Raw genomic sequence first — 19,720 nt, 5'->3', positions numbered from 1 at the left:
CTTGCTCTTTTCCCTTTGCCACACTTGACAACTCCACCTTCCTCCACAGCACAGAGGCATATGCTTTTTATAGGTATGTTGTTGACATGCTTAGGCACAAAAATTAATGCTGCTGAGACATACCTTTGTCACGGGTAAACTTAAGATTAAAGGGAATTACCAAAGATGTCTTTATTGCTTGGTGTGGCTGTTCGAATTGGGATCATGCTTCTTAATTACTGCTCACCTTGGTGGGACCTTAGTAACTTCCTTAAATTTGCTGAAGTGACGTGGGAAGAGACGTGTGATATCAACCAGCCTCCTTGCTGACGTAGTGTATGCTCTGCCTCTGATAGGGAAAACAAAAGAGAATTAGGATGCCTCCCCTGCAACTAAAATAGTTGGAGAAGGTGGGGCAGAATCTTTTTATACAGTGACTTGCTTTCTCTTTTGTCTTTTCCCACCTCGGATGTTTATCGACGTTTTGGGATTCCGCACTGTCCTTCTGTTTTTTCTAAGTTTTGTTTTCGTGGTGCCTAGAGAATCGGTTCTTTTGCCCTTTTAACCTTTAGACAATTCGATTGCCTGTCCTGTCGCTAAGATGTTGCCCCCAACATTTCTGAAAGTATCTTCACGAGGCCATTCACTGTTGGTGGATCTTGATTCTTGTTAGTTTTCATGGATTTCTTACTCATGGTGGGTGAGAATCTATGATTCACGGTTTCTTTTTCTTTCTTTCCATGTATATTTGATTTAACGCTCCATCTCTCTTTCTTTTCTAGTTGGTGCTTCATCTCAAGAGGGACAATAATAGGAGAGAAACTGATTTTTCCTCTGATATGTAGGAGGCACCTTGAAAATCGAAGAGTTGCACGTTTTAATAAAATCACTTACTTCATATAGCGAATTTTAAATTTTCGTAACCCATTGAGAATGGGACTTAACAAGTGCTGTAGGGACATTGTTTGACATTTTTCCTTGTTGTGTTCTCCTCGTCAATGCCCTTCGCAGGCAAACATAATGCCATTAAAATGGCAGTAAGAAATCATCTTTTAAGTTTCAAAGGAGACTTTTGATTGCAATTGAGCTTAAGGCTCCATTTGTATTACGTGAAATGAATAACTTTGAATTTGGAAAGTGTTTTCTTAAAAATAATTATTTATATGATTTGAAATAAGTGGTCAACAAAAAAAATATTTTCATTATTATTAACACGAATTAAAAAATGAATTTAATCTCTTAATGAAATATTGGGGAACACTCGAACAGATTGTGGACTGAAGTTGGAATTTGGAAGCCTGACGAATTAGCAGTTAATCTTGCTGGATTTACTTATAAATCTTGAGATTGATAATTGAAGTTTAACTACGTATCACGATTGTCGAATGTGCATCTCGATAACGAGATCGTTTTCTGTATTGAAGAGTGTCATCTAGACGGGTCCTTGTCTTCTCTTGTCCTTTTCTTTTCGTAGTTTATTCTCGTGACGATGATTCCGGACATAATTGCAACCAGGGACAAGAAAGGTTGCCAAATATAGAGAAAAATGCACAACATAAAAAATTCAAAAAATTAAATAGAATTTTTAAGGTTGGGTTTTCTTATCCGGCATTAGAGGTTCCTTTTTGCTTTTCGGACACAACAAAGAACAGTACTCGTGAGCAATTGAAGTAACTTGTCCTGACAAAATAGACAGCAAAAAAAAAAAAAAAAGGAGCATTGTGGCAATTTGGAGATTTGCTTCCACTCGCTTTGTCAGCGCGTGCATTTTAGAGCGGTGGCTGAGAAACACACCGGCCAACCGCCTCAACGGGGCAACTCCCAACCACTTTGGGCCTCAGTCCGCTTGCCAATTTCTTTTGGAAGAGTTTTGAGAAAATGCATTGCATTTCAAAGGTACTCTAGGGTCCCCCAGATTAAGACAAGTCCGAAGAGTTGAGCTTCAACATTTTCAGAATATCAATGTGATTTTTTTCTTCTTAATTTGCCCTCAAGATTCAGACATATTATTATCATACGACATGACTGGTGAGTATAAATTTAATACGGGCGAGATCAAATTTGATGATTGATAACCTCAAGCAAGGTTGCCTGAAGTTGTCTAAGGTCGCACGATCCTAATACTAAATTTGGCTTGTTGATGGCCAGCCACGAAGGTTTAAGGTTTATATATATATAGAGAAAAAATAGCAAATATTCTTTATGAGGGTAGTTTTTTTCAATTAAATTTTATACCAAAGTTGCTTCTCAATACAATTTTAAATTAAGACTTTCCCCAAAAATCTTACCAAACATAGTCTCAATCTAATCAAATTTATATATTGACAATTAATCTCTCATTATATCCATTTTACAAACTCCCTAGATTGTTATCGATTGCGGGGACGTTTCATGAACTATTCTTGCGCTTGATATTTTTACATTGTAGTTCTCGAGCGATCAATTTGCCTTAATAGGATGATGTAGCTCACTCACTTTGAGAGTATCAACAAGCTTTAAATGAACCCACATTGAAATCGGACAATTGAGATTAATTGTCCCTTCTTCAAACATTTCACAAAAGCAAAGGCCCGATTGTCTGTTCATCTCGCGTATGTTACACCGTCATCATACTTCCGATATTGATTTTATTGAGTATATCGGCCGGCAAGGAAACAAAATTCCTCCCCCGTGTCTTTATCTTTATTCAAATCTCCACCTGTTAAGGAAAGTTAAAAGGAAGGAGTGAAGCTAAATCAATCAATGAATAAGATAAGAGTGAAGAAATCCAATATAGTAAGATCCAAGAATTAATATAATATGGCATGGGAGGATGAGATAAGGGATGAACATCCAGAAGCCACCTAAGTGTCAACTAAAGCTTCAAGTCATGACCATCCTGCCAAAAAAGGCTTTTAAAAAAAAAAGAAAAAAAAAAGCAAAGTCCCACAAAAAAAATAAAAATTAAAGAAAATTATCAAAGTTCGCGGTGGACGTTGGACATTTCCTGCACTCCAACCCCGCGCGTGTCTCTCACGCGCTCGAAACAGTTCACGCCTTTAATTCTGCAATCTCTGCAAATCAAATCCCACCCGTTCTTTTCTCCTTCCTCTATCTCACCTAATCAATTTCTCTCTCCTCTCTCCCCCACTTTCTCTCTCTAGACATGGACCAGAAACAAGGGCGAAGATTCTTGCAGCCTTGAAATTCTCCGCTTGAAATCCACCCCGCTGACAGAGCACGACGCAACCCAACTGAAGAAGAAGAAGAAGAAGAAGAAACAGAGAGGGTCGACAGAGCAGAGAGCCGCGGCAACATGGACGGCGTCCTGTGCGACGAGCTCCTCCAAGAAATCTTCACCCGCCTGTCGCCGCCGCCGGCGCAATCTTCGCCGCCGTCGCCTTCCTCCCCTTCGGTGCCGCTGGTGTCCAAGCGGTGGCTCCGCCTCTACCGCGAGTCGAGGACCGCCCTGTCCCTCCGCCTCGCCCCGAGCGCCGCCCTCATCCCCGCCCTCTCCGACTTCCTCTCCAACTACCCCTCCGTCTCCTCCCTCTCCCTCGTCCTCTCCTCCGACCCGTCCTCCGGGGCCGTCTCCGACAACCTCCTCCTCCTGCTCTGCTCCCGCTTCCCGCGCCTCAGGAGCCTCAAGTTCCTGGCCGGCCCCGTCTCTGTTTTCTCCCTGCTTTCTCTCGCTCGGACCTGCGCCCACATGACCCACCTCACCGTTTCTCTCTCCAGGCCGCTGCTGTTCAACTGGGTCGTCAGGTTGCCGTCTCTCCAGGAGCTCTCGGTGCTGGTCTCGTCCCGGGATCCCGCGGAGGGCGAGCTCCAGGGGACCGGTGATTACGGGGCTTGCGAAAGCGAAGAGCTTGAGGCTGAGTTAGGGCTCGAGAGCCTCTGCTTATCCGGGGTTTCTTGTGAGGACTGGGGAGTTAGTTGGCTATGGAGTAGCTGCAAGAAGCTGAGGAAATTGCAGCTGAAAAGCTGCGAAGGGATCGGCGATGGAGGGTCTTATGCGTCGTTCGTTAGGTGCTTGAAGGGTCTTCAAGAAGTTGAGCTTAGGACTTGTAGGAGCATAGTGGACGGCGTTCTTGTGAAATTGGCTGAGAATTGCGAGTTGTTGAGCTCTCTCTTGCTATACGATGGCGGTAGCAGGGACAGCCTCCTTCACTTCATAAGCAATTGCCGGTGCGATCTGCAGAAGCTCGATCTCCGCCTGCCTCTCGACTTGAAGAATGATCATCTCTTTGCCCTGTCTCTGCATTGTCGGAACATGTCGAGTCTCCGGCTTCAGAGCTGTTGCCTGGTCACCGGCGATGGCCTGAAGACTTTCGGGATTGCCATGAATGGCGGGCTCCAAGAACTGGCGTTGATAAACTGCGATGTGGTGGAGAGGGAGCCAGGCCTGCTCGCCACATTAGGACAGCACTTGGGGCAGCTCAGGAAGCTGGACTTGTCTTACAACGAGATGCTGCCGGATAAGGAGCTGATCGCGATGCTCGCTTCATGCTCCCGTTTGATCGATCTGAGGCTGAGAGGGTGTAAAGGCCTCACGGACCCGGCCATCCTTTCAATCCACAGGAGCTGCAAGCTCCTTGAGAGTATCGACCTCATGAATTGTCGTGGGATTGGAGAGAAGGCCGTGGAGTCGTTGGTACTCAACTCTCCTCGGCTGAAGAAGTTGCAGGTCGAAGAAAGCAAGTTGTCGGACGCCACGAAAACGTGGGCGTCCCGTAAATTCATCGACGTCGTGGCCTGATCAGTCATCAAACCCGTGTAGGTACCCTGTAATTTATGTGTCATTTACTGGAAAGTACATGAAAACCTAGTACATTAAGTCAACACACCAGTTCTCTTTTCTGGCTAAGTTGCAAATTCATCGTTTCAATAAACAGGAAGCAGTTATTCAGTCTGCTAAAATTGATTTCTTGTATGAATGATTGATGTGTAAATGAACGAAGATGATTGCTTCTTCGTCCTTTTGGGTCTTGCCTTTTACGGTGTTTCGATCGGAAAAAGAGCCTAAGGAATCGATCGAATTGAAGCTTTTTCATGGTTCACAGAGTCTTACGAATATGAGGAGAGGCTCACTTTCATCCCTACAGTACAACATAACTGAGTTCAAATTCGTGCAGACTGGAGGTTCTTCATCGCGCGGTGGCGCGAGAATTCTCTGCGTTCATCTTTCATCCATCATGTATGTGTGAATTTCTTGTTATGCTCGGCGTTGTTTTGAATGGAGATCTGCAAACGCGCATCAGCGTCGCGATTTGCAGACCCCATTCCTGTATTTAAACTACTGCAGACTGAAAATGATGCCTCACCACATAGAATAATGTCACCATAAATCTCCTGAAATAGGCTTCTGCTATTAGGATCCAGCACGAGATTCATACCACATCTCCACCTGCCATCTTCCCTCTTGGTCAATCCCAAATGTGAAGGATGCCCTTTGTACTTCCTTCCTCAGAGAAGAGATCTTGATCTTTAGTAGGGCCGCAGAGAAGACATCCTTGTACTTGGGAGTAGCATTAGTTGATGCCCACATGGGATAGGGTGTCCTGATTTCGACCCTGGATCGACCTTTCAATGCTTAACTTAGCAAGAGAATAGCGTGTACCACTTAGCGTAGAATATGGAAGAAGAAACTTAGGGGTGCATGATAACCAGTAATTTCTGTTCCAGAAATAATTTTTCTATTTCAAACTTGTTTTTAGAATAGAAATTCGTTTGGTAAAATTATTTCATTTTTCTATTTCTGAAATAGATTTTTGTTCCAGAAATATGTTTGAAATAGAAATTAGAATTTTCTACTTCTCTATTTCTGAAATAGAAATGAGAAATAAAATTCTTCTCATCGTGTCCTCCATTCATTGTTGCCGACCGCCGTCCATCAGTTCTTTGGACGCCACGCCACCACTGGCCGCCAACCATTGCGGCTACCATCGGTCCACCGTCGTCCGCCAGTCCGTCATTTGTCCAAAGGAAGAAATTTTTGTTGTTATCAAATGAATTTTTATTTTTTAGTATAAATTTTAAATCGTTATCAAACGGTTATTTTTTCTTAAAACTCATTTAAAAATAAAAATAGAAAAATCTATTTCTCTTTCAGAAATTAATTTATAACTAGAATGGTTATCATTCGCGTCCTTGTTTAGTGGTTGAGTCACTATCTACCTAGGGTGCAGGTAAACAATACCAGTGGAGTTAGTCGACAAGTAGTGATCTTATCGTGACAAGTGGCTGCACCTCTTGACATATGGTGGTTGGATCGTCCTTAAGAGCCGTTAGGTTTCGAGCCTTTGGATAATGGCTGCTTCCTCCAATAGGAAAAGTTTAAACTAGAAGTGTCCATAGAAAGTTACCTTTTGGAGACAGACAATTGGAAATGTTGCACGAGAAGCAAACTTCCTTGAAAACACCCGTTGGGCACTAGGGAAACACGACATCATGAATAGGTACTTTAACTAATCCGCATTTAATGAAAAAGCATTAATCGAAATCGCATAGATTTCTTTTTCCGCCATTTAAATTGCGTATATCGATTTGCAAGGAATAATGAGGAAGAAGATGCAATGGGCCGCATGAGAAGCCCAAAGCATCGATCCTTCTCAATCGCAGCCACTAGGATTCGCTTCTTTATGGGCTCGCGTCCTCTCGATTGCCGGCCCGAACCGAATTGTGTACCCGGGCAGATGGGATTGCTTCGTAGCCTCGCATGCTTAATCACATTATCGAATATCTTACCGTACCATACTCTGGAGGAAAATCGAGACCAACTTTCGATACCGGTAAGTCCATGAAATTTCAAATTGGATGGACTAAGGTCCGAACCGAAATGCAAACGGTCAATTTGCCAAAGACTACGCAACCCCGTTGCAACGTTCACTTTTTAGTATACGACTGATTGATTGGTTTTATTTACTATGCGAAACAACGGTTTTCTTATTCGCTCAGTCAGATGGCGTAATATCATTTGTCTGAGCAAGCCGCACGAGGGGAGTTGATCAGCGCACGAACAGATCTACAGAAGGAAGAAGTACAGGCCGTGCAAATATCCCGTTGTGGAATGCTTGGCGAGAGGGATGGAAACTCCATGGGCTTTGCGGTCCATTATAAATGACTGCAAAATCCTATTGGGTCGCCTGCACTATGTTAACATCATCTTGGAGCCCTAGAGAAACGAACCAGGCAGCAGATTGGGTTGCGAAAAACCACGGAATGGGCCCCCTTCCACCGACGTGAATTTCCAAACTTCCCTATCATTCACCGACCATCATCTACTCTTGCTTAGGACTTTGCCCGTAATCACCAAGCAAGCACCCTAGAAGCACCAAACAAGACTCGAAAAGAACAAAGAGCATACCGAACAATGGTGACAAAAACGAACGTTGAGATTAATAAAAGATCACTGTTAAGCAAGCCCCATTAAGCTTGTTATATAGCTCGGGCAAATCAGCAATTTATTCAGGAATCTCACCAGTAAGCTTGTTCCTAAGGAGATGTAAAAGGGTTGGACTCTTCAGCTGGGAGAAGGACATGGGATCTCTTGAGAACAACATGCTGGCCGCCACTGTGGCTAGCTACCGACCAATGAAGAAAAAGAAGCAAAAGAAAGAAAAATAATTAAAATTGATTTTTAAATATATATATAGAAAGGAGTGTATGCAAGGAAAAAAAAAGAAACACAATTTCAATTCGTTCGGATCGGATTTCAGTTCGGTTCAATAAATTTTCGATCGATTCAATTTTTTGGAAAATTGAACAAACCATTTACGCCCCTACTCAATGGGGGCGAGGAGTAGGAGCTCCAGGGGAGGAGCTTGTCGATCGAGTTTTATCAGCTGCTGTGTCATTAGATGATGGCAGACCTTCTTCAACTCTCTCCTTTGATTTCACTCGAGCCAGCAAAAATGGCCGGTCCCAGCCTCCCTCTTTTCTCTCTAGCTGAAGCTCTGCCACTCGAAATGGCCGATGCCCCCTCTAACAAAAACCCTGCGCTTCTTCTTGTCTTTTCTTTTCTTCTTCTTCCTTTTCCTCAAAGTTCTCTGGTTTTCTCACCTCCTGGTTCTCTTCATAGCCCAAGTTCTGCAACTCCCTCCTCTTCCTCTTGGTCGAGCACTTCTTTTCTCACCTCTCACGTGCTCTACGAGTTGAGACCAACTCATGGACTAAATTTTGGCAGCCGGTTTGGGTGCCTTAATCCATCAATTTAGTTGTGAATCTTGATCAATTAGCAAGCTTGTGTATAGTAAGATTTGACCAGTCTTCACAATTGTCCTCACTCAATTTTGCAAGAAAGTCTCTCAAAGTTGGCTATTTTCTTACCCGAAAATACTCAATTCAATTCAATTTGGTCATTTTGGCCCGATTCAATTACTTTAACTTGGCCGAAGTTCAATTTCAACGCAAATGGGGGCCTAGATGATGATTTAGGGGCTCGGGCAAATTTTTGCAAAATTTGTGAATTTGTCCCTCAACTTTTTAAAAATTACATTTTGGCCCTAATTTGCCGTTTTAATTCCAATTTGATCACTTGGCCTTGGCTAACCACATTCAAATCATCAACTCCAACTTTTTTATTCTTTTTTTTAAAGAAAATAATTACATTAAAAAACTATATTAAATGCCTAGGTAATCTATATGCAAAAATTTGACAAGAGATCATTTTTATGGAAAAAATAAATTCCCCTTTTTTTTGGAAATGATCTATGGGCAAAATATTTAGGTGTCAACACCGTTAGGAAGCCTCCACTTATGCCAATAGATCGACACCCTCGACTATAAAGGAAACCTAAAACTGTACTCGAGGGGTCCATCCACATGACCCTCGACAAGCAAAGGAAACCACTTGTACCTATAGTCCCTCTAGTCAATTAGATTCCACTGAATAAAAAGGTTTTCACAAAGTACACCAGAGGCCCTTAACAACATGGACTAAACCGAGAGCACATAATTCGACAATCATTCAAGTTATGAACAAGTGTTAAACATATACATATAGGAAAACATACTTTCTACAAGCCTTGATATTTCCAACACGCAAATAAGCTAGATGGAGATTTGGTCCGACTAAAAAGCAAAGAAAAGTAGTTCGTTTGCTAAGGTCAATGGATACTAAAAAGCTATGAACCTATAGAAAAACGGTGTTCCTCCATCACATTGTAGCTGGTCCAACTTCTCGCCTTTCTGGCGTGGACCTAAAGTGGCAACCGTGGAGTATGAGCTATACTGTATAAGACAGCACCCCAAGCCCATTGCTAATTTGCAGGTTGTTCCCAAGTTATGCATTATTATTGGATCATATAGGTTCGTGTATGTGATGGTTTCTTTCAATTCTTATGCCTCTAGACTTTGAAAGAAGAAGGGTTGAAACTAATTCAAATTATGTTTCAATTACCATAATGAAGATATCAAGCTTGATGAGGGCGTATACAGTCCACGCACAAGCATTTAGAAAGTTGGCCAGGGAGAGATAAAACGGCATGTACTCCACACTTTTTGTGGTGATCACTTTTTTCTGCAGTAGACAAAGATAAAGAAAGAGGTAAATCAATCTAATAAATTAAGTTTTCAGTTTACAATGAGGGGAGGGGGTGGATTTGTATGTACCATGATCATAAGAAGGAGCTGTACATGATGACATTGATGAAGATCTCTCTTGACCTTAACTAACACAAGAGCAGAAGCTCGGATCAACAGTGAACTACAGAACGACACCACAATTCTTGCTCCAACCGTCGCCATTAGAACAAGCTCTGTGTAATTATGAAAAAATGAGTTATGGCTGTGATGAAGATCTCTCTTGACCTTAACTAACACACATATTGTCCGCTTTGGACATTAAATGTTTCTTAGGGCAGCCCATACTACCCAACAACCCAGAACTCCTTCCTTAGGCACGTCCGGGCATGTCCGGGGGACAAGAGACATGCCCCCTCCCTGCGCACGCATTGCCATCCCTCCTCCTCGGATGTGCGCACGCACTACATGACATTGAAGACATCGCAGATGATTCGAAATGCAAGAATTCTTCTCCTATGGTTGGGAAAAACTAGCAAGAACTATAGTGACACCGTATTGACGAAGACGACTTCACCGCAAAGCCAATAAACCACTTTCTTTTGCCAAAAAGAAAGAATTAATCGTAATATTCTGAAGTTTGTCAACATGCCTAGGACAGAATGAGTGTTTTTAGAATTAAATTTTTGGACATTGGAGTGTCAACGTGCATAAGTAGAACTTTTATCAGTAAATTTCTATTCAAATAGCATGGTGTAAGTAGAATAGCTATCGGTAAGACAATTTTAAAGGTAAATCTCGAAGAACCTAGATAAAAAAAATGGATGAATCAATAAATATCGAGAACATACCCTTTGCTAGTTTGGAGCATAGTAATAGAAAATCTCTATGTAGATGAGTTGTAATGCAATCCTGATGGGTTGATGGTGAGAACTAAAATGCTATCAGGATGCACGAATGGCAAGCCATATATGAGCCAGAAACTACAATTCAAGACAGTTGCAAGGTAGGGATCCACCTCATATTCTCCCACCAACTTGTTCTTAAGGATTTTATAAAATGTCGGATTGCAAAACAAAATAGATATAGAAATCTTAGTAATTGTGGTGTTGGTCGAGGAGATATTTGATTTAAACATTAATTGGATTGGAAATTAGAATTAATTACTGCCTGAGATTCATTGTAAAGAGACCTATTGTGCAAATTAAATAAATCTAACACCAAATTTATGTGACTTGACTGGCATGACTTATCCCACAAGGAGAGTAACACAAGATTGCACTACAAATTAGATGATACAAATTAACAATGATCAAAATCATACTCAAGTGACTCGAATACTCTTAGTGTTTCTCGGCTCTAATTACATGCAATAATTCAAACGGTATTTGACCATTGTAATTTCTCGCAAACTAATTTCTCAATCTAACAAAGGAATTCACAATTCTTATTACAATATTTCTAGGCTTCAAACAATTCGCCCTCTCAGACCAAAGAAAAACTGTCTGCTAATCAAACTTGAATTCCTATTTAGATTTGCTCCCCTTTATGAGCCCAAACTCGATACATAGTTCTAGCATTACTGTGGTCTTTTTAGTGAAGAGATTGAAATGGAGTTTCTTTTCAATACGAGTATGATGCAAATGATAGCTGAAGTTGTAACACCGTTCTCCTAGTAAGTTACACATGGTTATTCAAAGAAACGTCACAAAGAAGAACCATTTGGAAATCAATCAGTGTAAAGTCGAATTCTGATCCAAACACAATATACCTTGGTCGAATTTCTTGCGGCTAACTCCTTCTATGAGGTGGCACAATGAGCTCCCTAGGATTTAAAATGCGTATTCATTATTGTGTTTCTGATGCTAGTTCATAAAATTTTCAATTGATGATGCGGAGACAAGTCGACTAGAGTAAAATTGCGATAGGGACATATAAGTTAACTGAAGAGCTACTGAACATTAATTATTACGGTACCAAAAGGACGGTTGACTCATTCATTCATTGGCCTCCTTCAACTATCAGACTTACCCACGATTGTCAATGTTTCCTCATCGGCGGGGAAGCTAGAGGTAAGTAGTATATGATTTCAAAGTTATTTCCCAGTACCATAAGAGCATAAATTTACTCTCAACTTGAGCTATCGCATTTGATGCAAAGCCTCATTTTTGCAAGAGAACGCTAGAAGAGACACATTTACATATAAAATACTAGATAATCCAAATACGCTACACTCATGAATTTTGCACGAATTTCACATGTTAAAAATAATAAAAAAGGTGAGCGAACTTTACCATGGTGAAATATAGAGGCAAAAGGATAGAATGTTCCCCGTTCAATGAAAAAGCAATTACAAAGTAAATAAACTCTCAAAGAAAGAAATTTCATAATGAAATCAATTAATTTTTATTACCTAGGATTCCAACCACGGTTCTTGCTCCAACCATCGCCATTAGAACAAGCTCTACTTGAGCTATCACATTTGATGCAAAGCCTCATTTTTGCAAGAGAATGTTAGAAGAGATGCATTTACATATAAAATACTAGATAATCCAAATACGCCACACTCACGAATTTTGCATGAATTTTGCACGTTAAAAATAATAAAAAAGGGTGAGCAAACTTTACCATGGTGAGAGATAGAGGCAAAATGATAGGATGTTCCCTGTTCAATGAAAAAGCAATTACAAAGTAAATAAACTCTCCAAGAAAGAAATTTCGTAATGAAAAATCAATTAATTTTTATTACCTAGGATTTCGACCACAGTTCTTGCTCCAACATCGCTATTAGAACAAGCTCTGTGTAATTCTGAAAAAATGAGTTATGGCTGTTATGAAGATCTCTCTTGACCTTAACTGACACACATATTGTCTGCTTTGGATACTAAATGTTTCTCAGGGTAGCTCATACTATTTCAAGAAAATGCGTGTGTACTATTAGAGGTCTCATTGCCTTATAAGGCAACCTAAAACTCCCTCCCTAGGTAATGTGGGAGAAGAGACATGCGCCCCTCCCTGTGCACGTCTAAGGACCGAGGCATAGACGCACCGCCATCCCTCCTCCCCACACACCATTGCTTGAGCTGTCACAGACCTAATTTGGGTTCCCGCGATGAGCTAAGAATGAATCTTTTTTTTTTTTTTTTTTTTTTTTACGGCAAAAAGGAATTGGAATGTGGAAAAGATGCAAGTGATCCTTGAGAATGAAGGGAATTGGAGAAGATGACCAACCTTGCACAGGGACCTAAAGGCTCTCTAAAAAGATCGAAATAAATTTATATCCAGAGTTGACTTCCGAAAGAGATCGTCACTTTAAGGAAATGAAATTTTTATAAGCAGACAAGCTTCATGGCCCCGTCTGCAACATGCTCCCGGATGTTTGTAGTCCACGTTTACTCTGCACTCCTAAGGGACGGAGCTCAACAATAGATGTGGCTCTTTCTACGTTAAAATACTAGATAATCTAAATATGCCACACTCACGAATTTTGCACGTTAAAAATAATAAAAAAAAGGGTGAGCAAACTTTACCATGGTGAGAGATAGAGGCAAAAGGATAGAATGTTCCATGTTCATTGAAAAAGCAATTACAAAGTAAATAAACTCTTCAAAAAAGAAATTTTATAATGAAATAGATTAATTTATATTACCTAGGATTCCAATCACGTTCTTGCTCCAACCACCCCATTAGAACAAGCTCTACTTGAGCTATCACTTTTGATGCAAAGCCTCATTTTTGCAAGAGAATGCTAGAAGAGACACATTTACATATAAAAAAACTAGATAATCCACATACGTCACACTCACGAATTTTGCACAAATTTTGCATGTTAAAAATAATAAAAAAGTGTGAGTGAACTTTACCATGGTGAGAGATAGAGGCAAAATGATAGGATGTTCCCCGTTCAATGAAAAGACAATTACAAAGTAAATAAACTCTCCAAGAAAGAAATTTCGTAATGAAATCAATTAATTTCTATTACCTAGGATTCCGACCACGGTTCTTGCTCCAACCATCGCCATTAGAACAAGCTCTACTTGAGCTTTCACATTTGATACAAAGCCTCATTTTTGCAAGAGAATGCTAGAAGCGGCACATTTACATATAAAATACTAGATAATCCAAATATGCCACACTCACGAATTTTGCACAAATTTTGCATGTTAAAGATAATAAAAAAGGGTGAGCGAACTTTACCATGGTGGGAGATAGAGGCAAAAGCCATTGCCATTAGAACAAGCTCTACTTGAGCTTTCACATTTGATGCAAATTCTCATTTTTGCAAGAGAACTTTGCAAGAGAATGCTAGAAGTGACGCATTTACATATAAAATACTAGATAATCCAAATACGTCACACTCACGAATTTTGCACTTTAAAAATAATAAAAAAGGGTGAGCGGACTTTAACATGATAGGAGATAGAGGCAAAAGGATAGGATGTTCAAGAAAGGACACTAAGTGTTTCTTAGGGCAACCCATACTATTCCGAGAAAACACTTGCGTGCAATTAGAGATCTCATTACCTTATAAGTTAGTCCAAAACTCCTTCCGTAGGCAATGTGGGACAAGAGACATGCCCCCCTCCATGCACACGTTCGAGGACCGAGGCGCAGACGCATCACCATCCCTCCTCCCCGCGCACCACCGCTTGGGCTGTCACAGGCCTAATTTGGGTTCCCGCAGTGAGTTAAGAACAAATCCTTTTTTCTTTTTTTTTACGGCAAAAAGGAATATGCCTATGGAATATTAAGAAAATAAGATTTGCAATGTGAGAAAGATGCAAGTGATCCTTGAGAACAAATGGAATTGGAAAAGATGGCCAACCTTACACAGGGACTTGAAGGCTCTCTAAAAAGATCAAAATAAATTTATATCTAGAGTTGGACTTCCGAAAGAGATCATTACTTTAAGGAAATGAAACTTTAATAAGCAGACAAGCTTCGTGGCCTTGTCTGCAACATGCTCTCGAATGTTGGTAGTCCGCGCTTACTCTTTACTCCTAAGGGATAGAGCTCAACAATAGATGTGGCTCTTTCTACATTAAAATACTAGATAATCCAAATACGTCACACTCACAAATTTTGCACAAATTTGGCACGTTAAAAATAATAAAAAAGGGTGAGTGAACTTTACCATGGTGAGAGATAGAGGCAAAATGATAAAATGTTCCCTATTCAATGAAAAAGCAATTACAAAGTAAATAAACTCTCCAAGAAAGAAATTTCGTAATAAAATCAATTAATTTCTATTACCTAGATTCCGACCACGGTTTTTGCTCCAGCCATCGTCATTAGAACAGAGATAGAGGCAAAATGATAGGATGTTCCCTGTTCAATGAAAAAGCAATTACAAAGTAAATAAACTCTCCAAGAAAGAAATTTCGAAATGAAATCAATTAATTTCTATTACCTAGGATTCCGACCACGGTTTTTGCTCCAACCATCGCAATTAGAACAAGCTCTGTGTAATTCTGAAAACATGAGTTGTGGCTCTTTCTACGTTCTTGCTATTTCAACGTGCTTTGGCAGCTTAAGTCATATTGTCCAGGTTGGACCGAAAAAAGGCCAGCCCTAAGGCCCACTCGAAATTAATCAAAGAGGCCCACGTAAATTTTTTTAAATAAAAAGAAAAACCCACTCGGCCTCCAATTTTCTCGTCGGCCCATGATGCACTGGCCCACCGACCAGCTCCAAAAACGCAGCCCATTTTCAAATTTTTTTGGGCTTATTCTATTTGTGATTTATTCCCTCTTCTCCTCAGCCCCTCTCTGCCCGAAGCTCTCTCCGCCCGACCCAAAACTTGAACTCATCCACCTTCAACATTAGCACTAAAAATCAACAAAAGAATGGCGTCACTCAAACATTGAATGAAATTTCGCCGTCGTCTACCATACGCACTTCGCCAGGCCACCCAGGCATCACCGTCTATCACTTATGGTTGATTTTATGTCTCGATTTCAGAAACTCTTGTCATCAGTCCTTTAATTAGCAATGAAGGTCATATTTTATGACCAAAAAATAATAATAATAAGGCACAGCGTCATGTGTTGTCTATGCTGGAGGTGCTCAAATGGGACGAGGCGAGCTCAATTTTAGAATGATTCTATGTCAAACAAGCTCACCTCATTTTTTTTATTTTTTTTTCGCCTCTTTACTTAATAACATATCATAAGGTCAAAACACCAAACGAGAGTGTTAACAGGCTTGCACTATAACTGGTTCGGATTTGTAATTTTCAAAAGAAATTCTTAAAATAATTTGTGGATGGGCCAAAAACTTTCCACCCATTTAGGAAAGTCCTCGTTACCACCAATTAATCTAGTTATCCTTTTTCTCTTGGTTCTTTTATTCATAATCTCGTTGCACAAAATATCAATTAGCACATGATTTGTTGAAATTACGAATGAGTGTACTATTGACAAACTCGAATTCTCTTTTTCTCGGAAAGAAATCTGAACTCTCTATGATTCCCTCTCTTGGATTGATTTGCTGGGCTGTCCTTTGTCTTCGGCTAATAGATATCTTGTCTTAAGAAGTTGTGATAAGCATGCGTATCCTTTATTATTCACATACCCTTAGAAAGCTATAACCATTCCAGTTCGTTAATTATTATGATACAGTATAGAATTACCTGGGATTTGTCCTGGTTGCTCCATAAGCGCAGAATTTGACTGATCTATAAAAGAAAAACATTTTTTTATCTTAATTAATCATTTCTAATTCTTCTTTTTTTTGGTCGGTAATTAATCATTTCTAATTCACTGGCTAGCATTTCATTCGTTCACAAATAGGTCCATGTCCAGTCGATTATTACCACTCCTTTATATCAAAATGGGCGAAGATTCAAATGTTTTGGCGCTTTCTCATTAGAATGTATCAAATTACACTGCCATTCTAGCTATATTGTAAATGTGTAAGTGCAAAATTTAATTCGACTACGCATCATTATGGTGAATGCACCTATTCTAAGATAAAATGCAAAGCGGACAATTAAAAGTAAATTTATGAAATTGAGAAAATTTCCGTTCTATAAAGATTTCTTCTGTTCTTATATTTATTATAAGTGGGGGCAAAACCCATGCGATGCATAGGATTTCTGATTAGGCATTACATTTGGATCAATTATGGACTTTCTTGGAACATTTTATTTAATCAATTAATTAGGTTACAGTTACGTGCATCATCCATTATATTTCTCATTATCTCTTAATTAGGCACAAAAAATCCGATAGCGAAACTGTATGTCCCTCAAAAGTTATATCCCATCTCTTCGAAGAATTTTCTTTATTTCAATGTAAATGCATACCTCACATCCAAATGTGAGTAATTAAGATGCACATGGCGCAAAAAGAAAAGAATAGATAAGATGATTCATTGTATAAAGAAAGAAGATTAGTTCAAGACACATTTAGAATGCATTTGTTTCATTAAAAACTTCAGGTTAAAGGAAAATATTTTTCCATTTTCAAGGAAAATTGTTGATTTTTCATTTGCTTGGTAATTTTATTTTATTTTTGTCGGTCCTACTCTATTTCTACTCGAACTCTCACTCTCAAACTTTATTTTTCATTTGCTTGGTAATTTTATTTTATTTTTGTCGGTCCTACTATTTCTACTCGAACTCATTTCTCAAATTTTTCCTTACAAAGCGTGGAAGTCAAAACCCACACTTAAAACTAAATCGTCCTCACTCTAACCACCGAGAAGATGGAGATTCAACCCCTCCTCCCTCTTCCATGTTCGAAGGGTGGCCACTAGAGCAAACCCAATGATTATTTGCTTGATAATTTAGGAAAAGTGATTTCCTCCTTACTAGAAGGGGAAATCGTTTTCTCCTAATCTAAATTTGTTGTTTTCTGTTTATAGAAGACATTTTTTGTAAATCAATTAGTTTTTATGTTGTTTAGATACCGAAAAGTTATTTGAAATCGATTTTCCAGAGACAGTTTTCCTTCGAATAACGGATGATTAATTAAAGTTCATATTACAAAAGCCAAGCACTTTTTGAAGGTGTTCCAACTTGTGGCGAAACTACTGGGGTTTGCCCAAATGACCACCCTTCTAACATGGGGTTCGAATCTCCACATTCTCCGGAGGTTGGGTGGGGATATTTAGTTTCAAGGATGGGTTTCGACTCCCATGCCCTGCAGGGCAAAAGTTTGACAGGACATAGGAAAGTCTAAGAGTTAGAATTAGAATAAGAATAAAGTAAAACTGACCAAAAAAAAAAAATTGTGACGAGGACTCATTTAGTTCATGATTGCCATGAACAAACCCTAACCTAGCATACATATTCAAAACCAGGCACGAGAGGGAAGCCAACGTTCCTTATTTGATCAAGAAAACACTTGCGATACTCCCTCTCTGATATATAATCTTTCCTCTTCTTCGCCGAGCGATCGTATCTCTCTCAAGACTTTCCAAAAACACTCAGTCGATACTTCTCTCTCTCTCTCTCTCTGATATATACTCTTCCCTCTTCTTCCCCCGAGCAGCCTAATCTCTCTCTGTCTTTCCACTTTCCAAAAACACTCGCGATACAGTCTCTCTCTCTCTCTCTCTCTCTCTCTCTTCTGGATTTGAATCTTCCCGTTCTTAGTTTTCGTGGGTTCTGCCGTTCGCGGTTGGCTCTGTGCAGAACTCTCCACCACTGAGGAGAAACCGGGCACATTCGAAGCCGCGCCAACTTTTCTGGGGCCGATCAGTTTTCTTCACCTTCTCGATCCCAGTTCACTCGTTGTTGTGCGTAGTAGAGAACGCTCGGGTGGGAGACTCGAGTCCTTCTTGGCTTTTAGTACACGTTTTCTTTCTCTATGCCTTCGTTCTTTCTCTATTGCCCTAAACCTGTACAATTCGTCAACTTCGGTTTTTGGAAAGTCGAGAGAGAGAGAGAGAGATGGGGATTTTCTTGCGTCGGGGTAATGGTGTGTCTCTTTGTATTTTGTGTGCGTGATGTAGGGGGGAGGGAGAGCTGATCGAATCAGGAATGTCAGCCTGTAATCTGTCAATGGTTTTTGCCTCTTGTGTTCTTATCTATGAATATAAGAAAAAGGAAAGTTCATATGCTGCTTTTTCTTTATTTGCTGGCGATTTTCTCTCTCCTTGGAAATTTCTTAACCGTATAACTTACCAGCTATTTTGTTGCAGATCTTACCCACAAAAAAAAAAAAAAAAAAAAAAAAAGACTTGTAAGAAAAATCAAAGTTTTTGAGACATGGGTCGTGGCAAATTGGCGTTAGAGCTTATCCCCAAAGAGAGAGCACGGAGGGTCACCTATGAGAAGAGGAGGAAGGGGCTCGTGAAGAAAGCCCATGAGTTCACCACCCTGTGCGGTGTCGATGCGTGCATGATTATCTATGGCCCCGAAGGGTCTGCCACCGCCGCCGAGCCCATGGTCTGGCCTTCGAGTCCCGAGAAGGTCAAGCTCGTCATCGAACAGTACAGGAGTGAGGGGGCGGACCGCCGTGCCAAGAGGACGGTCGGGCTGCCCGAGTTCTTTGTGAACCGGAAGAGGAAGGTTGATGCTGAGCTAGCCAAGGCTCGGCTAGCGAACTGGAAGGTTAAGTACCCGGTCTCGGAGGCGCCGATCGAGGGCCTATCCGAGGAGGACCTGAGGAGGCTGTTGGGCTCTCTCGGCCACAAGCTCGAGGCAGCCAAGGCGAGGCTGGCCGTGATGAAGGAGGATGCGATGAGAAGATCATCGGGTTATGTGTCTGATCACCACATGCATGCAGATGATCACATGAATGGCGTGTTTCAAAACCAGATTGCGCCAATGCCAATGAAGCAGCAGCCGCCACCACTTGATGTCAACCCGTTACATCTCGACTTGCCATATCACATGATGCAGCAGCAGCAACCCCTGTTTGATCCAGAAGCCAATTCTTCAATCTCGATGCCAAGCGAGTGGTGGGGACAGAGGATCCAATACCCGAACCACTGCCTTTGTGGCAATGTCCCTCCTCAGCAGAACTTCCAGTTCACCAACCTAAACCTGGAGGGGATGATGCTCTCGGAAACGTCGGCATACAGCCCCGTTCTGGGCAACATGTCGGGGAGTACTCCGAGCTTCGGGGCGTGCCACAATGTACCGATAGTCCAGCCGGCCCCGCCCCCAGCGCCGCTCTCAGTGATGCAGTGCGATCCGATCCCGACCCAGATGATGCAGGCTTCTTCGCAGGGCAATCATCAGTTTCACGATTATCACGTGGTTCTGAACAAGACGATCAGAGAGTCTTAG

General features: G+C 40.8%; 2 protein-coding genes across 2 annotated transcripts; both read left to right on the top strand.

Annotated features, from left to right (window-relative positions):
* The first annotated feature begins 3,004 nt into the window (after nt 1-3,004).
* On the top strand, nt 3,005-5,016 carry LOC104422637 (F-box/LRR-repeat protein 3). The gene has a single exon (XM_010035019.3). It carries the CDS (start codon nt 3,275-3,277, stop codon nt 4,715-4,717), a length of 1,443 nt encoding a protein of 480 aa, XP_010033321.2. The 5' UTR covers nt 3,005-3,274; the 3' UTR covers nt 4,718-5,016.
* Nucleotides 5,017-18,694: 13,678 nt separating this feature from the next.
* Nucleotides 18,695-19,720, top strand: LOC104423906 (MADS-box protein GGM13). The gene has a single exon (XM_010036341.2). The coding sequence runs from the start codon at nt 18,695-18,697 to the stop codon at nt 19,718-19,720; it is 1,026 nt and encodes a 341-aa protein (XP_010034643.2).

The sequence above is a fragment of the Eucalyptus grandis genome, chromosome 10 (genome assembly GCF_016545825.1).
Source record: "Eucalyptus grandis isolate ANBG69807.140 chromosome 10, ASM1654582v1, whole genome shotgun sequence".
Lineage (NCBI taxonomy): Eukaryota > Viridiplantae > Streptophyta > Magnoliopsida > Myrtales > Myrtaceae > Eucalyptus > Eucalyptus grandis.
Note: the sequence above shows the minus strand (reverse complement) of the source record. Positions and strands in the feature narration are given on the sequence as shown.

What these genes read in the sequence shown, in the direction of transcription:
- LOC104422637 (XM_010035019.3), top strand. Translation starts at nt 3,275, where the DNA reads ATGGACGGCGTCCTGTGCGACGAGCTCCTCCAAGAAATCTTCACCCGC.
- LOC104423906 (XM_010036341.2), top strand. Translation starts at nt 18,695, where the DNA reads ATGGGTCGTGGCAAATTGGCGTTAGAGCTTATCCCCAAAGAGAGAGCA.